Raw genomic sequence first — 18,760 nt, 5'->3', positions numbered from 1 at the left:
GTTTTGGGTGTGCTCAGGCTGTGTGGAGTTAGCGTGCTGCTAGCTAGCGGCTCAGCTATCACAGTTACCAGTTTGTTACAGGGAAATGCTCTGAAAGATTTTCTGCTGCAGGCAGCTGGAAATAGCTTTCCCTTTCATTCTTTTTCCTCTTCTCTTTATCAATCATGCCATCTCTTTCCCTCCCTCTCACTTTTTTTAAGTAGTCCTTTTCTTTGCGCAGTGCTGCACCACTTGCACTAGTGCTCTGTTGATGGGTGATGGTTTGTATCATAAGTTGCCATGCCCACAGCATGGGCTTGTGGGTCTTCATTCTCTCTGTTACCACTGTCTGGAAAGAGGGCCAGTGTTTCACACATAGCTGAACGGGGGCCAACATCAATGTCACTGTGACTGTGTGTGTTGAGCAACTTGTGTTGAACACATTTTTGAGTCACTGTGTGTGTGGTTGCACTTGCTTGGGTGGGTATGTGTGTGTGTGTCTGTTTTTGTTTCTGAGCGTGGCCTATGTGTAAATGTGTGTGTGTGTGTTTGTAATTCTGTAGGATTTTGGGACTTGGGATTTCACAAAAAGTGTATTGACGGTTGCTCAGGATCTTATTGACATGGAGAAATCCCTGTCCATACTTTAGTCAGACACCAGAGAGAAAAAGAGGGAGGAAAGAAGGAGAATGAGGGATGGACAGAGAGACTGGCGGCGTGATACCACGTGTTATGACCTAGACATTAAGAAAATGAGTCATGAGTGCTCCTGAGGAGTGTGGGAATAATTGATAGAGCTAGATACTGTAGATAGCATGAGAGAGACTAATGGTGGGGGAAGGATGGTTTGCCGCAGTAGACTCTCTCTCTCCCTTTCCCCCCTCTCTCTCTCCATCTCCCTCCTTCTCTCTCTCTCTCTCTCTCTCCATCTCCCTCCTTCTCTCTCTCTCTCTCTCTCTCTCTCTCTCCCCCCCCCCCTCTCTCTCTCTCTCTCTCTCTCTCTGTTCCTCTCTCTTTTCCCCTCTCCCCATGTCCCTCTCCCTCGTGCCTCATGAGTGATCCTCTCTCAGCACCCCTGCCTGAGAGGCATGAAGCCCCCAGACACAAACAAAACAGAGACAAAAACACAGCCAGACCATGTGTTAGACCATGAGGCAGAGCGTTCACTAAACACACACACACACACCACCCCAGAGCACCAGCCAGACCGCCAGCCACACCACTGGGCAGCATAGCAGGGCAGACGCACACCCCACCATAACGCTAAGGTTTGCATCCCAATTGGCACCCTATTCTCTACTTTTGACCAGAGCCCTATGTTGGGAATAGGGTGCCATTTGGGACACAGATGGTTCAGGGAGTCAGAGGCGACGGGGATGGAGCCTGGGACAGAGACGCCAATCCCCTGCACCCCCTCCTCTAGGGTCCCCACCCTGCCAGGCCTGGCTCTGATTGGCCAATGGGAGGGGGCTGGGCCGACTGTCCTGTCCTGTTCAATAACAGTGAGGAGGGAGATGAGGAAAACACCAATGGAAAGCGTCTCGTCCTATCCATGTGTCTTTGACATTGTGTGGTTTTGATTTGAATGATGACAATAATAGAAATCTCTCTCCATCCCCCTCTCTGTCTTCCCTTTTTACGTATATCTGTCCCTCTCCCACTCTATGTGCCTCTGTTCATCCCCCACCCCCTTTATCCCTGCCTTTCTTTCTCTCAGGCTGATGCTGTCAGTAGTTTTCTGCGGGCGGCTCGTTCTGGTAACATGGACAAGGCCATTGACCACATAAAGAATGGCATAGACATCAACACAGCCAATCAGGTGAGAGAGCTACAAAGCCCGGTTACCAATCAAAATGCTCCTAGAGAGTGCATCAGGGCACGTCCCCAAACTCTAAGATGCATTTTGGATTTACCAGGAGGACCAATTAAATCTTTCCTGTTTGTCAAAGTTTCATTATCTGTTAATGAACCTGATTTATTATGGTCTTTCATTAAATTTGTACATTTACATTGGCTGTGATAATATTGTTGCATATATGATCTTGCATCATCATACTGCAGCGCTAGAACAATGCATGAATACACGTAAGAAAACAAGTTAACTACTGTAAAGGTACAGCAGATCAAAAAGACAAGTCATCTTTCATTCCGCGCACGTACAAAACAACAGCACACACACACACACACACACACAGGAAGAGTCTTATCAGCAAGGTTCAGAACAAGATGGATAGACGGAAAGAGAAAATATGGAAGAGTGGGAAATGGCAAGAGAGAGAGGTTAACACTAGTCTAGTCAGTGTAGGGCACTGGTTAACACTAGTCTAGTCAGTGTAGGGCACTGGTTAACCCTAGTCTAGACAGTGTAGGGCACTGGTTAACCCTAGTCTAGTAAGTGTAGGGCACTGGTTAACCCTAGTCTAGACAGTGTATGGCACTGGTTAACCCTAGTCTAGTAAGTGTAGGGCACTGGTTAACCCTAGTCTAGTCAGTGTAGGGCACTGGTTAACCCTAGTCTAGTAAGTGTAGGGCACTGGTTAACACTAGTCTAGTCAGTGTAGGGCACTGGTTAACCCCATTCTAGTCAGTGTAGGGCACTGGTTAACCCTAGTCTAGTCAGTGTAGGACACTGGTTAACACTAGTCTAGTCAAGGTAGGGCACTGGTTAACCCCAGTCTAGTCAGTGTAGGGCACTGGTTAACCCTAGTCTAGTCAGTGTAGGGCACTGGTTAACCCTAGTCTAGACAGTGTAGGGCACTGGTTAACACTAGTCTAGTCAGTGTAGGGCACTGGTTAACCCTAGTCTAGACAGTGTAGGGCACTGGTTAACCTAGTCTAGTAAGTGTAGGGCACTGGTTAACACTAGTCTAGTCAGTGTAGGGCACTGGTTAACCCTAGTCTAGACAGTGTAGGGCACTGGTTAACCCTAGTCTAGTAAGTGTAGGGCACTGGTTAACACTAGTCTAGTAAGTGTAGGGCACTGGTTAACCCTAGTCTAGTCAGTGTAGGGCACTGGTTAACCCTAGTCTAGACAGTGTGGGGCACTGGTTAACACTAGTCTAGTCAGTGTAGGGCACTGGTTAACCCTAGTCTAGACAGTGTAGGGCACTGGTTAACCCTAGTCTAGTCAGTGTAGGACACTGGTTAACACTAGTCTAGTCAGTGTAGGGCACTGGTTAACCCCAGTCTAGTCAGTGTAGGGCACTGGTTAACCCTAGTCTAGTAAGTGTAGGGCACTGGTTAACCCTAGTCTAGTCAGTGTAGGGCACTGGTTAACCCCAGTCTAGTCAGTGTAGGGCACTGGTTAACCCTAGTCTTGTAAGTGTTGGGCACTAGTCTAGTCACTGGTTAACACTAGTCTAGTCAGTGTAGGGCACTGGTTAACCCTAGTCTAGACAGTGTAGGGCACTGGTTAACCCTAGTCTAGTAAGTGTAGGGCACTGGTTAACACTAGTCTAGTCAGTGTAGGGCACTGGTTAACCCCAGTCTAGTCAGTGTAGGGCACTGGTTAACCCTAGTCTAGTAAGTGTAGGGCACTGGTTAACCCTAGTCTAGTCAGTGTAGGGCACTGGTTAACCCTAGTCTAGTAAGTGTAGGGCACTGGTTAACACTAGTCTAGTCAGTGTAGGGCACTGGTTAACCCCATTCTAGTCAGTGTAGGGCACTGGTTAACCCTAGTCTAGACAGTGTAGGGCACTGGTTAACCCTAGTCTAGTAAGTGTAGGGCACTGGTTAACACTAGTCTAGTCAGTGTAGGGCACTGGTTAACCCTAGTCTAGACAGTGTAGGGCACTGGTTAACCCTAGTCTAGACAGTGTAGGGCACTGGTTAACACTAGTCTAGTCAGTGTAGGGCACTGGTTAACCCTAGTCTAGACAGTGTAGGGCACTGGTTAACCCTAGTCTAGTAAGTGTAGGGCACTGGTTAACACTAGTCTAGTCAGTGTAGGGCACTGGTTAACCCCAGTCTAGTCAGTGTAGGGCACTGGTTAACCCTAGTCTAGTCAAGTGTAGGGCACTGGTTAACCCTAGTCTAGTCAGTGTAGGGCACTGGTTAACACTAGTCTAGTAAGTGTAGGGCACTGGTTAACACTAGTCTAGTAAGTGTAGGGCACTGGTTAACACTAGTCTAGTAAGTGTAGGGCACTGGTTAACACTAGTCTAGACAGTGTAGGGCACTGGTTAACACTAGTCTAGTAAGTGTAGGGCACTGGTTAACACTAGTCTAGTAAGTGTTGGGCACTGGTTAACCCCAGTCTAGTCAGTGTAGGGCACTGGTTAACCCTAGTCTAGTAAGTGTAGGGCACTGGTTAACCCTAGTCTAGTCAGTGTAGGGCACTGGTTAACCCTAGTCTAGTAAGTGTAGGGCACTGGTTAACACTAGTCTAGTCAGTGTAGGGCACTGGTTAACCCCATTCTAGTCAGTGTAGGGCACTGGTTAACCCTAGTCTAGTCAGTGTAGGACACTGGTTAACACTAGTCTAGTCAGTGTAGGGCACTGGTTAACCCCAGTCTAGTCAGTGTAGGGCACTGGTTAACCCTAGTCTAGTCAGTGTAGGGCACTGGTTAACCCTAGTCTAGACAGTGTAGGGCACTGGTTAACACTAGTCTAGTCAGTGTAGGGCACTGGTTAACCCCAGTCTAGACAGTGAAGGGCACTGGTTAACACTAGTCTAGTCAGTGTAGGGCACTGGTTAACCCCAGTCTAGTCAGTGTAGGGCACTGGTTAACACTAGTCTAGTCAGTGTAGGGCACTGGTTAACCCCAGTCTAGTCAGTGTAGGGCACTGGTTAACACTAGTCTAGTCAAGGTAGGGCACTGGTTAACACTAGTCTAGTCAGTGTAGGGCACTGGTTAACCCTAGTCTAGACAGTGTAGGGCACTGGTTAACCCTAGTCTAGACAGTGTAGGGCACTGGTTAACACTAGTCTAGTCAGTGTAGGGCACTGGTTAACCCTAGTCTAGACAGTGTAGGGCACTGGTTAACCCTAGTCTAGTAAGTGTAGGGCACTGGTTAACACTAGTCTAGTCAGTGTAGGGCACTGGTTAACCCTAGTCTAGACAGTGTAGGGCACTGGTTAACCCTAGTCTAGTAAGTGTAGGGCACTGGTTAACACTAGTCTAGTAAGTGTAGGGCACTGGTTAACCCTAGTCTAGTCAGTGTAGGGCACTGGTTAACCCTAGTCTAGACAGTGTAGGGCACTGGTTAACACTAGTCTAGTCAGTGTAGGGCACTGGTTAACCCTAGTCTAGACAGTGTAGGGCACTGGTTAACCCTAGTCTAGTAAGTGTAGGGCACTGGTTAACACTAGTCTAGTCAGTGTAGGGCACTGGTTAACCCCAGTCTAGTCAGTGTACGGCACTGGTTAACCCTAGTCTAGTAAGTGTAGGGCACTGGTTAACCCTAGTCTAGTCAGTGTAGGGCACTGGTTAACACTAGTCTAGTCAGTGTAGGGCACTGCTTAACCCCAGTCTAGTCAGTGTAGGGCACTGGCTAACACTAGTCTAGACAGTGCACTGGTTAACACTAGTCTAGACAGTGCACTGGTTAACACTAGTCTAGACAGTGCACTGGTTAACACTAGTCTAGACAGTGTACTGTTTAACACTAGTCTAGTAAGTGTTGGGCACTAGTCTAGTCACTGGTTAACACTAGTCTAGTCAGTGTTGGGCACTAGTTAACCCTAGTCTAGTCAGTGTAGGGCACTGGTTAACCCTAGTCTAGTCAGTGTAGGGCACTGGTTAACCCTAGTCTAGTAAGTGTAGGGCACTGGTTAACACTAGTCTAGTAAGTGTAGGGCACTGGTTAACACTAGTCTAGTAAGTGTAGGGCACTGGTTAACCCTAGTCTAGTCAGTGTAGGGCACTGGTTAACCCTAGTCTAGACAGTGTAGGGCACTGGTTAACACTAGTCTAGTCAGTGTAGGGCACTGGTTAACCCTAGTCTAGACAGTGTAGGGCACTGGTTAACCCTAGTCTAGTAAGTGTAGGGCACTGGTTAACACTAGTCTAGTCAGTGTAGGGCACTGGTTAACCCCAGTCTAGTCAGTGTAGGGCACTGGTTAACCCTAGTCTAGTAAGTGTAGGGCACTGGTTAACCTAGTCTAGTCAGTGTAGGGCACTGGTTAACCCTAGTCTAGTAAGTGTAGGGCACTGGTTAACACTAGTCTAGTCAATGTAGGGCACTGGTTAACATTAGTCTAGTCAGTGTAGGGCACTGGTTAACCCTACTAGTGTAGTCACTGGTCAACACTAGTCTAGTCAGTGTAGGGCACTGGTTAACCCCAGTCTAGTCAGTGTAGTCAACCCTAGTCTAGTAAGTAACACTGGTTAACCCTAGTCTAGTCAGTGTAGGGCACTGGTTAACCCTAGTCTAGTCAGTGTAGGGCACTGGTTAACCTAGTCTAGTAAGTGTTGGGCACTAGTCTAGTCACTGGTTAACACTAGTCTAGTCAGTGTAGGGCACTGGTTAACCCTAGTCTAGTTAGTGTAGGGCACTGGTTAACACTAGTCTAGTAAGTGTTGGGCACTAGTCTAGTCACTGGTCAACACTAGTCTAGACAGTGTAGGGCACTGGTTAACTCTAGTCTAGTAAATGTAGGGCACTGGTTAACATTAGTCTAGTAAGTGTTGGGCACTAGTCTAGTCACTGGTCAACACTAGTCTAGTCAGTGCAGGGCACTGGTTAACACTAGTATAGTCACTGGTTAACACTGGTCTAGTCACTGGTTAACACTAGTCTAGTCAGTGTAGGTTACTGGTTAACACTAGTCTAGTAAGTGTTGGGCACTAGTCTAGTCACTGGTCAACACTAGTCTAGACAGTGTAGGGCACTGGTTAACCCTAGTCTAGTAAGTGTAGGGCACTGGTCTAGTCACTGGTCAACACTAGTCTAGTCAGTGCAGGGCACTGGTTAACACTAGTATAGTCACTGGTTAACACTGGTCTAGTCACTGGTTAACACTAGTCTAGTCAGTGTAGGGCACTGGTTAACACTAGGCTAGTCACTGGTTAACACTGGTCTAGTCAGTGTAGGGCATCTCCCAAGCACATGTTTCAGAAGCAATCTAAGAAACCCTTATGTAGATAACATGCTGACTGTTACTGTGAGATGGCTGTAATGATCCCCTCTCTATAGGAATGAGGTGATTGAGTGAATCCCAAATGGCACAATATTCCCTAAATAATGCACTACTTTTGACCAGGGCCCATAGCACTACATAGGGAACAGGGTGCCATTTGAGACACATCCATCGTCTCTCTCTCTCTCTGTCTCTCAGTGAGAGCTTTGGCTTGGAATGTGTTTGATGTGATATCAGCAAGCAGAATGTCTGTCTTGGCTCTGGGTCTAACTCAGTGTACAGTGTGTTCTGCTCTGCTCCAGTACCTACTTTTGTGGATTGTCTCTGACTGCATGTACGTTATATCATTGTTTGTGTTGAATGGAAATTACTGTATGTGTTTATTTTTGTGTGTTAGATTTCAGTGTTTGAAATATGTGTGTGTGTGTGTGTGTGTGAGAGAGAGAGAGAAATAGAGAGTTTGGAGACCCAGGTAGCCAGTCTCCTAGCAGCAGTTGACAGGAAGGACTGAGTGAGACTGATGGGGAGGTGTTAAATAGGACAGGAGTTACTCCTCTAGCCACTCTCCTCCATCCTGCCTGCTTTACCCTGACGGCTTCTCCCATGGTGGCCAGAAATGGCCACATCGTGAGGGGAATGGGGCTGCCCACAGGCCACACAAACAAAGCAGAGTTGTGTGTGTGTGTGTGCTACAATCAAGATTAGCATCAAGCACATTCACAGCTGTAAATCTCATTAATCAGCATTATTATAGGATTCAATGCATAGAGTGAATGTAGTCAATACAGTGAATGTATTTATGTGTACTATATTATCTTTACATAATTATATGCAATCGTATGATTAAGTAACTGTAGAAAGACCTCAGGCTGCTAAAGAGAGACACCCTGTGGACAAACAGGAACACTACAGACATAACCGGAACAGTTTATCTGCAGTCTCAGGATACCATTGACAGCCAGGCTCATGCCATTCTTCTTCAAGTCATGTATGAATTAATGCAATGTGTGTAATTTCAAACCAAGTCCGTATTAGTGTTTTGGAATTGTGTCAAGTGTGTTGAATGTGGTTGTGGAAGTGATATTAGTTCTGTGTTGTGTGTGAGTAGTGAGCGTCACCGTGTATTGTTGTTGAATTTATTAGTGCGGTGTCGGCCTGATGGAGGTTAGGTAGAGGCTTTGCTGTGGCAGTCGTGTCTCTCGTACCCAGTCTGAGTAGATGCCTCTGCCATGGGCTAGCTCACCAGCCACCCAGCCGCATTGCCTCTCTGCCTCCCCTCCCTTCCTTCCCCTCAACCCTCCTCACATCCTCTTAACCCCTTAAGTTATTTCTCTCTTACTCGCTCTTCTTCTTTTGCATCATCCCTTCTTTCTTTTACCTGTTTTTTTTCTCATCTATGCTCCCCCCTCCTCCCTTCCCTCCCCTCTCCCCTCCCCCGGTCTGCAGTAGAGTGATGGTGTGCTGTGGTCTCTCCACTCAGAGGAATAATATCAGTGGTGTGGGAAAGGTCCAACCTCACATGTCCTGTGTGGCTGAAGGAAGGCTGTGTGAGGTCAGACCTATCCCACACGGCTCGTATTCTTCCCAGCCCCGAGACCACCGGCCTGCCATCCCCCTCCCATCCTCTTCCTCCTCCTCACCATCATCTTCATCACCTTTCCGGTCACCATTATTGCTAAATAAGCACAGTTAATATCTGGTAGATGCTGTATGTGTTGAAGCTGTTTGTCCTGACCATAAGGTACAGTTTGGCTCAGTAACATGTTTTTGCATTTTATACATCTAGCAGGTGCTGTATAATAAGAAGAGCAGTGCTGGTCTGAGGATCTGATCCTTTGGTGTGTGTCAGTATGCAGTGTGTTCAGTGTGATCAGTGTGTTAGGGACCCTACAGTGTGAGGTCTCCTCTTCTCTCTCTCCTCCCTCAGAACGGGCTGAACGGGTTGCATCTGGCCTCTAAAGAAGGCCACGTTAAAATGGTGCTGGAGTTACTACATGGAGGAATCGATGTGGAAACCCAGACTAAGGTACTCAGTCAACCTCATACACTATGCCACATTACCACACCCATGAACTCCTTAAGCCTATGTCACCACCAAAGTACAATGTACTGAATGATTCAATTATTCTACGTATTAAAACATATTGCTACTTACTTACTGCTTTCACAAAGACACTACTACAGTATATGTCTCATGTCTTCTCTTGTCCTGTGCCTCCACAGAAAGGCAACACAGCTCTGCACATTGCTGCCCTGGCTGGGCAGGAGCAAGTGGTGGCAGAGCTGGTAAATTACGGGGCCAACATCAATGCCCAGTCCCAGGTGAGACCCCAGCCAGTGTCGGATGAGACCCCGACCCCCCTGGCAGAGCCCCCCGCAGAGGAGCCACCAGCCACAACGGATAACCATACAGTTAGAAACAGTTATAATACAGTTATGCTGCATTATACTGCATGGAACTCAGGGTTTGGGGTCTGAATTTCTGAATGTATTTCAATTCAAACCATGAATTGAAATGTGAATTTGAATTAAAGAAAGCAGAGATTAATTCAAAGAAATTCAACTGAGACATGAAACATGAAAGTCGCATTCCGTTGCCACATCTGCCACTTATTACTAAAACAAATATAGATACCATTTCAAACATAAGCTTGATTATAACTCAGATATGTCAACAGTATTTTGATTTTTGTCATGAAATGTTAGGTTCCCTTCCATTCTGGAGTGTTTGATCTAATGGGAAATGTATTTTTTCCAATATTTCATAACATGCAAGAGAATTAGGAATGATTACAGACCAACTACAAAATGATCTCAGAATATTTCCAGACCACTTTAATGATTTAAACTCCTTTTAAGAGCAATTTAAAAACTGAAATAATTCAATTTTATACATAGTATTACCATACATGATGTCAAAATAAATATTTGTACTGTGAATTGTAAGATATATTAGCAATTAGCATTTAATTGAATTTCATTTAATTCAATTGTGCTTCCTTTAGTTAAAATTCAATTACATTTCTGCTGCCTGTGGTATGTGGCCAATTCAAATCAATAATTGAATTGGAAACATAACTGTGAGCAGCATTAACAGGGTCTGAGCAATAGAATTAGTATATCTTGGTCACCCATTGGGCACTCTGGCAATGAAATGGGCAAAGGCCATACCTTTAATAAGCATGTTTATCAATTGCATGTTTTCCAAGTTGCAAGATTCTACCTCTAATATGTAATGAGTTATGTCTAATACATGCTACCATGCTACTGCCATAGACTACTGTCCCTTCCAACTTCATGTTTACCAAATTCCTATGGTTCAATAGTAATAGCCTTCAGTGAACAGTAGTGCCCTCCACTGGCGTAGAATGGCCATATCCCTCGCTAGGGACTAGTTAATTTAGCTAGGGACTAGTTCAGAGATTCTACATACCAAATATTGGGTGAATCTGAGTTGTGGTTTATGAGAAGAAGATTTTTTAAGCAATTTAGCATTACGCTAGCACTTTTTGGTCAAAGTTTGATGATCTGTGGTTTCCATGTTTTTTTTTTAATGTATCACTTAACTTGGAACATATCTTCAGGGACGTGTTGTCAATCATCTGTACGAGTTGGATTTGATAGTTTGGGCTAATGTTTTGAATGTGTTTTGAATGTGTGCATGGTTTTTAATGAACTGCACCTAGGGGCCAATGAGTGCTAATGTTGGCACCATAGGTACGCATTATGGGTTCTAACATCCTGTCAAATTAGACCAATGTGTTGTTGAGATATTGACAAAAATGTATTGCTCAATTTCATGCCTTAAGTATTGAATTCAAAATCAAATTAATTGTAAACATGAAAAATGAAGTTGAAAATCTCGATCAAAACCCCCCCAAAAAGTATCAATAATGATATAAAAAACAACCAAATGAAATGAAAGCAAATGTTTTTTTAGCGTGAGCAAAAGTCTAATTTAAAAGGAAGAACAAACTATTTGAAAACCAATGTAAAAATACTTTTCAGTTCAACTTTTCCAACAACCAACCCTATTGAATCCGTTTAGCCTACCAAATCAAATCAAATGTCTATATAAAGCCCTTTTTACATCAGCAGATGTCAAACAGTGGTTATACAGAAACCCAACCTAAAACCTCAAACAGCAAGCAATGCAGACGTGAAAGCACGGTGGCTAGGGAAAAACTCTGTAGAAAGGCAGGAACCTAGGAAGAAACCTAGAGAGGAACCAGGCTCTGAGAGGTGGCCAGTCCTCTTCTGGTTGTGCCGGGTGGAGATTATAACAGAACATTCTTCAAGATGTTCAAACGTTTACAGGCGACCAGCAGGGTCAATAATAATCACAGTGGTTGTAGAGGGTGCAACAGGTCAGCACCTCAGGAGTAAATGTCAGTTTTTATTTTTTATTTTTTATTTTTTTATTTTACCTTTATTTAACTAGGCAAGTCAGTTAAGAACAAATTCTTATTTTCAACGACGGCCTAGGAACAGTGGGTTAACTGCCTGTTCAAAAGTTGGCTTTTCATAGCCAAGCATTTAGAGAGAGAGAGAGAGAGAGAGAGAGAGAGAGAGAGAGAGAGGAGAGAGAGAGAGAGAGAGAGAGAGAGAGAGAGAGAGAGAGAGAGAGAGAGAGAGAGAGAGAGAGAGGGTTGGTTGGTTGGTTCTTGGAATAGTTTTGTTTATGATTTCAACTTCCATTATTTAACTTTTCCTTGAAAATATATATTTTTTCATAATTGATTTGTAATTTATTTTGAATTCAATACTTAAAGTGTGATATTGACCCCATAAAAAAACACAGAAAGAACTAGCAGAACACAGAAAACTGTAGGTGCTACTGTAGGATGCCTAATTAAGAAGAAATTTGCAATTAAATTCCGAATTGACTCCAACCCTGATTGAGTAAGAATAAAGAAAGTTGTTTGGAGCACTTATATAATGTGAAACTTTCTTTATTTTTACACAGTTTCAGTTTACTATTCCGTTAGTCAGCACCTCTACTAACATTTTTTGGGTGTGCATAAGCTCCTGCATTTGACCCAACCCCCAACTGAAACATGACGGTAGGCCATCGTACACTCTTACAAGAAAAGGGTATATCTAGAGCCTAAAAGGGTTCTTTGGCAGTCCTCATAGCAGAACCCTTTGAAGAACCCTTTTTGGTTCCAGGTAGAAACCAAAAGAGTTCGACCTGAAACCAAAAAGGGTTCTAAGTGGAAGCAAAAAAGATTATCCTGACGGGACAGCCGAAGAACCCTTTTGGAACCCTTTTTTCTAAGAGTGTATTAACTCAATGCAACTCTATGTTAATATCTGTCTGCCTTCTTGTCTTTCTGTGTGCCTGTGCTTCCTTCCTCTGTGTGTGTGTGTGTGTGTGTGTGTGTGTGTGTGTGTGTGTGTGTGTGTGTGTGTGTGTGTGTGTGTGTGTGTGTGTGTGTGTGTGTGTGTGTGTGTGTGTGTGTGTGTGTGTTGTGCTACTGTGCTGCTGTGTTGTGCCCCTCCCTGTGTGTGTGTGTCCATGTATGTGTCTGTCTGTAACAGAAGGGCTTCACTCCGCTCTACATGGCCTCACAAGAGAATCATCTAGAAGTTGTGAAGTTCCTTTTGGAGAACGGGGCCAATCAAAGCCTTCCCACTGAGGTAACAGCCAATCAGCAGGGCATAGGGTTGGAAGATTCCCGAAATCAGAAAGGAATAAGCAGGAAATTATTCCATTTACACCTACACCACTACACCTCCTGCACTTATCAATCCTTTTGACACTCACTGTCCTTCCCTTCGCCATCTGTTTCTTTAGGTCACTTAACCCTTCTTGAGCTCTGTCTCCTCCTCTTTCCTCTGTCAGGATGGCTTCACCCCTCTCGCCGTGGCTCTTCAGCAGGGACATGAGAATGTCGTGGCCCTGCTCATCAACTATGGCACCAAGGGAAAAGTCCGTCTCCCCGCGCTGCACATAGCAGCGCGGAATGATGACACACGCACAGCTGCCGTGCTTCTACAGAACGACCCTAACGCAGACGTCCTGAGCAAGGTAGGTACTCACTGTGTGTTTGTTTGTGTGTTAGTCTTCACTTTAGTGGCAAATTTTAGTGTGTGCCACAGTGAGTGAAGATGATACTTGTAGAATTAGAGGCCGTCAGTTTTAGAGCTGTATAGAATAAGGTCTGGTCTCCTGTGTGTCACTGTAGACAGGCTTCACACCGCTCCATATCGCCGCACACTACGAGAACCTGAACGTAGCCCAATTGTTGCTCAACAGAGGAGCCAATGTCAATTTCACCCCTAAGGTATGTCTGTTCCCCTCTGCCCTAGTATCACTGACACATAGTATTGTTACCAGTCCCTCACTGGTCTTTTTATGGTCTTACTGTCGATCCCCTACTTAATGTGTCTGTATTTCTCTCTAGAATGGCATCACACCTTTGCACATCGCATCCAGGCGGGGGAACGTGATCATGGTACGACTCCTGCTGGACCGAGGGGCACAGATTGATGCCAAGACCAAGGTACTGTACTGCATCCCCTCCCCGTGTCTCTCTCTCTACCTCATCTGGTCAGGCCCTGCCCTGTTACACATACAATGCTATATTGTCCCAGTCCAGGTGTTAACTGTCCTCTCTCTCTATCTCTCTCTCTCTCACACACACTCTCCCCCCCCCCCTTCCTCCCCCCTCCCTCCCTCCCTCCCTCCCAGGATGAGTTGACTCCACTGCACTGTGCAGCCAGGAATGGACACGTGAGGATCATTGAGATCCTACTGGACCAAGGGGCTCCCATCCAGGCCAAGACCAAGGTACACATAACACTAACCCACCAAGGCCTGATTTCTGGACTGTTGTTCTCAAATACTGTATGCACACAACACAATAAGTCATGGATTGTATCGCTCTCTCTTTCCTATAGAACGGCCTGTCTCCCATCCACATGTCAGCACAGGGGGACCACATGGACTGTGTGAGACAACTCCTGCAATACAACGCTGAGATTGATGACATCACATTGGACCACCTGACCCCCCTGCACGTGGCAGCCCACTGTGGGCACCACCGCATGGCCAAAGTGCTGCTGGACAAGGGAGCAAAACCCAACTCCCGTGCACTGGTCAGTACTACACTCATAAATACCTACCACACATCTTTGTTGAAGTGTGTTGCCTTCGTGACCATGCTGTTGTATTGTGTTCTCAGAATGGTTTCACTCCGCTTCACATTGCCTGTAAGAAGAACCACATGCGTGTGATGGACCACCTGCTCAAACACTCAGCGTCCCTAGAGGCTGTGACAGAGGTGAGAGAGACAGGGGCAAGAGAAAGAGATTGAATGTAATCTAGGGTAAGAAAAGAGAGGGATTCTACCAAGGAGAGAGGGATGGATATCTTTATTTCTACGTGATTCTTTCATTGCTTGTTTTTTCTCACCCAAGTCTGGCCTGACTCCTCTACACGTGGCCTCGTTCATGGGCCACCGCAAAATAGTCACCCATCTGGTACAGAAGGGGGCTTCTCCTAGTGCTTCCAATGTAGTGAGTACCCAAATTTTACCCATCCACCCACCTCATCACTGACCGAACCAGCTACTCTGGCCAATTTTCACAATGTTTTTGCGTTAGTGATTTACACTGCTCACACACATGTGTTTGCCTGGTTATGTGTGAGCAGAAAGTGGAGACTCCTCTCCACATGGCATGTAGAGCTGGACACTATGAGGTGGCAGACTTCTTACTGACCAATGCAGCACCAGTAGACGCCAAGGCAAAGGTAATGACTTCACACACACACACACACACACACACACACACACACACACACACACACACACACACACACACACACACACACACACACACAATCTAAACAACATAAAATTATCTTGCCACTTGACTCCCATGTATATTTATCTCTCCTCTTCTCTCCCTCTCTCCTCTCCTCCGCCACACCCTGTCCAGGATGACCAGACACCACTCCACTGTGCGTGTCGGATGGGCCACAAGGAGCTGGTCACTCTGCTGCTGGAACACAAGGCCAACCCCAACTCCACCACCACAGCCGGACACACACCCCTCCACATCGCTGCCCGTGAGGGACACACTCAGACTACACGCATCCTACTGGACATGGAGGCCCAGCAGACCAAAATGACCAAGGTACAGTCTGTTGTCCAATGCCCACACACTCTACATACACACCCTTCTATCAACTGTCTAATACTTACACACTCCTTTTCTCTGTGTGGGACTGTGTGGTCTGTGGTCTCTCTATCTGGGATGTCTCTGCAGAAAGGCTTCACTCCTCTCCATGTGGCTTCTAAATATGGCAAAGTGGACGTGGCAGAGCTGCTGCTGGAGAGAGGGGCCAACCCTAACGCTTCTGGCAAGGTACAGTAAGGGTTGGAGAACATAGGGAGGGGGGAAGAACAGGGGTGTTGGGAGGGAAGGGTCAAGGTATTTCAGGTGGAAAGATGTTAGAGTTAAGTTATGGTGGTTTATATGTGTGTGTCTCCTTTACCTTTAGAATGGACTGACTTCTCTCCATGTGGCTGTCCATCACAACAACCTGGACGTGGTTAATCTGCTGGTCAGCAAGGGAGGCTCCCCACACAGTGCAGCTAGGGTGAGAGCCTACACACACACACATACTCACAGACGCAGATATCATCTTACAATGCACTCATAACCATTAACTCCGGTCCTCTTGTTTCAGAATGGCTACACCCCTCTCCACATAGCTTCCAAGCAGAACCAGGTGGAGGTTGCCAACAGCCTGCTGCAGTACGGCGCCTCGGCCAATGCTGAATCCCTCCAGGGGGTCACGCCCCTTCACCTGGCAGCTCAGGAGGGCCGGCCTGACATGGTGGCCCTGCTCATCTCCAAACAGGCCAATGTCAACCTGGGGAACAAGGTGAGGCCTCAGGGACTGATGCAGGGAAGGAGTTAAGATTATTTGGGTGAAAGCTGTTAGTACTGCTGCACCCTCAGCGGGTCGGGAGAAACCGGAAACATCTGGTTTTCACGGGAAAAGAAAGACAGCCTGTGACACGATGTTCACTTTTGAACTTTCGCTCACTGTTTACAGTCCCCGGTGAAATATATAGCGGACAGCTATAGATAGTGCCTTTCTTTCTTTGAGATTAATTCTTGCCACAAAGTCGACAGACACCTCATACAAATTTTGTTGGTGTCAACTTTGTCGGAGATTCCATTATTGCTAGATAACGCTAGCTAATATCAGTCTAGCAGCTATGTATCTATGATATGTGCTAGCTTGCTCTCTGAAGTTGTTTCCCTCCAGAATATGAACAAGGCAACACTCTATCTTAACTCCTCCTCCATATTTACTGGATTGGTTGAACAGTGCAGAAGAAAACCTCATCTGACAGTTTTTTATTTTGTTGTTATGACCAGATGTGGGGCATCCCGCTCAGGTGATTCTTTATGACTGCGACGTTAGGTTAGTTCTGCTGTAACAATATGCCTGATTTTTTGCCCCTGGCTCCTCTCCCCTCAGAGTGGACTGACTCCTCTCCACCTGGTGGCACAGGAAGGCCACGTGGGCATCGCTGACATCCTGGTGAAGCAAGGGGCATCAGTGTATGCTGCCACACGGGTAAGACCACACTCCTGTTGACCTCTGGGACAAGGCAAGGGACACAAAAGTCTCTCTCTGCTCAGTAGCATCCAAGCGACACACTGTACCACCTCTGGAGTCTGTAAACACCTTTAATTCTTAAAGCATCTCAGTAGATAATAGGATATTGCAGTAGAGAATTGCATTCCACCCAACTTGAACACTCCTCCTTTGTGCCAGGTTGTAGAAAGTTGATATAAAGCACACACCCCTGCCTTATCATGACATACACACTGTTACAGTTCATTGCTATCTGAAGCTAATCTTAACCTCAGTGAATCTTAATGCAAGGTCAGTGTGGTATGGGACCTAACAGTAACAGTGCTACATAGTGAACGATAGGGGCTCCATGGCAGATAGAGTATCTGAGACGTGACCTTTCCTCTCCTTAGTATAAATAGCCACTGACTGGTTCTCCTGTCTCAGGGTTACATTACCATCATCATTACACAGCCTACGTACCCTCAGGCCAGCTAGGGCCTCCATTACCCTGAAACTTAGTATGTCAACCGCAGAGTATATATGGTAGGAGACATACTATAGATATTGTGTAGTGTGTATGTGTTGAATTTGTAATCATGTGACTCAGTGTTTAGTTAACTGTCTGTCTCGTAGTAAGTCTGTGCTGGTTGTATTGGATACTGATGGGATCCTAATCTCTCTTTCAGATGGGATACACCCCTCTCCATGTTGCCTGCCACTATGGCAATGTAAAGATGGTGAAGTTCCTCCTGCAGCAGCAGTCCAATGTCAACAGCAAGACCAAGGTGAGCACCTCCCTCTGGACATCTATGGAACTACACTTACACAAAATGATCCTTCGATTTTAACAGTGAATCACAGTAAATATGAACTGGCTATGTGATGTGATTCCTTCCATTGTGTCTCGTCAGTATGTTAATGTTTGTGTCTCTTTCCCCCAGGTTGGTTACACTGCACTGCACCAGGCAGCCCAACAGGGCCACACAGATATCGTCACCTTATTGCTCAAACATGGAGCCCCGCCCAACGAGGTCACCACTGTAAGTACCACTGCTTTTCACTCTCTTTCACTCCTCCACTCATCCCTCGATCCCTCGATCCCTCGATCCCTCCACCTCACTCTCTCTCTCTCTCTGTCTGTTAGAACGGTACGTCAGCCCTGTCCATCGCCAAGCGGTTGGGGTACATCTCCGTAATCGACGTTCTCAAACTGGTCACAGAGGAGACGGTTTCCATTGTAAGGAGTAAACAAGTACCAACTCTTCAAATATTTATATTACACTCCTTCTGACTCAATGCAGACAATCCTTCCATACTCTTTGTCTCATCTTGAACCTGTCTCTCTTCTGCCATTCTCTCCCTCAGACCACCACAGAGAAACATCGTATGAGTTTCCCAGAAACAGTGGATGAGATATTGGACGTATCAGAGGATGAAGGTACACAACACTTACAATAATTTACAGACAGTAGAACACACGAAGACAGATACCCCACAGAACACACTTTCTCCTCTTTTTGGGAAGAGAGGAGATATTTTGTACATTAATTTCTTATTAATAAAAATCCTCATATCTTGCAGTACAGTTAGTTGCCAGTCCATTCTGGCTTTAAAAATGTATGAACAATTTGAACAGACTTATTGCAAATGATTTTATAATATTGCAGGGCCTCCTAAAATACCTTTTGATTTTTTTAGGAATTGCACAGCTAACAATGGGTATGACTGTCTCCTTCTCTCTTCTCTGTGCAGTGCTCATAGGTCGTCTTAGAGTGTGTGGCTCCATTTCAAGCTCTTGCCGTCTTTCTCTCTGGTTCTCTTTCTCTCCACCTCTCTTCTTCTACATCTGGTCCTTTTGGGACTGTCTCTCTCCTGATGTTCAATGTGGTGCATGCGTTTCATTGTTTCATGTCTATAACCTTTCTTTATCCCTCCAGTAACATAGACCTGACTCTCAGTCACTAACTCCCCAGATCAGATCAGTACTCTACGGTATCTCTCTCTCCATGTCACCGCAGCTGGCTGCCTTAAAGACACATATAACCTACTCACTACAATGTTCAAATATATAATAGACAAGTAATATTTTAATATTT

The 18,760-nt window shown here is 45.7% G+C and overlaps 1 protein-coding gene across 14 annotated transcripts in view; it reads left to right on the top strand.

The window, feature by feature from the left end:
- Nucleotides 1-18,760, top strand: part of ank1a (ankyrin 1, erythrocytic a) — a 158,556-nt gene that overhangs the window by 95,738 nt on the left and 44,058 nt on the right. For 9 of the 14 annotated variants that reach the window (XM_042331549.1, XM_042331540.1, XM_042331548.1 and 6 more), the window contains exons 2-23: nt 1,697-1,798; nt 8,988-9,086; nt 9,284-9,472; nt 12,602-12,700; nt 12,906-13,091; nt 13,249-13,347; nt 13,468-13,566; nt 13,755-13,853; nt 13,964-14,161; nt 14,248-14,346; nt 14,483-14,581; nt 14,718-14,816; nt 15,005-15,202; nt 15,335-15,433; nt 15,570-15,668; nt 15,759-15,956; nt 16,563-16,661; nt 17,351-17,449; nt 17,606-17,704; nt 17,809-17,901; nt 18,030-18,102; nt 18,363-18,383. In XM_042331549.1, coding sequence (XP_042187483.1) covers nt 1,697-1,798; nt 8,988-9,086; nt 9,284-9,472; nt 12,602-12,700; nt 12,906-13,091; nt 13,249-13,347; nt 13,468-13,566; nt 13,755-13,853; nt 13,964-14,161; nt 14,248-14,346; nt 14,483-14,581; nt 14,718-14,816; nt 15,005-15,202; nt 15,335-15,433; nt 15,570-15,668; nt 15,759-15,956; nt 16,563-16,661; nt 17,351-17,449; nt 17,606-17,704; nt 17,809-17,901; nt 18,030-18,102; nt 18,363-18,383 — 2,545 coding nt within the window. The remainder of the gene's footprint in view (nt 1-1,696; nt 1,799-8,987; nt 9,087-9,283; nt 9,473-12,601; nt 12,701-12,905; nt 13,092-13,248; nt 13,348-13,467; nt 13,567-13,754; nt 13,854-13,963; nt 14,162-14,247; nt 14,347-14,482; nt 14,582-14,717; nt 14,817-15,004; nt 15,203-15,334; nt 15,434-15,569; nt 15,669-15,758; nt 15,957-16,562; nt 16,662-17,350; nt 17,450-17,605; nt 17,705-17,808; nt 17,902-18,029; nt 18,103-18,362; nt 18,384-18,760) is intronic. The other 5 variants (XM_042331554.1, XM_042331543.1, XM_042331544.1 and 2 more) reach the window with 4 other exon arrangements.

Source organism: Oncorhynchus tshawytscha, linkage group LG12 (genome assembly GCF_018296145.1).
Source record: "Oncorhynchus tshawytscha isolate Ot180627B linkage group LG12, Otsh_v2.0, whole genome shotgun sequence".
NCBI lineage: Eukaryota > Metazoa > Chordata > Actinopteri > Salmoniformes > Salmonidae > Oncorhynchus > Oncorhynchus tshawytscha.
This window is presented reverse-complemented; position numbering and strand designations above follow the sequence as displayed.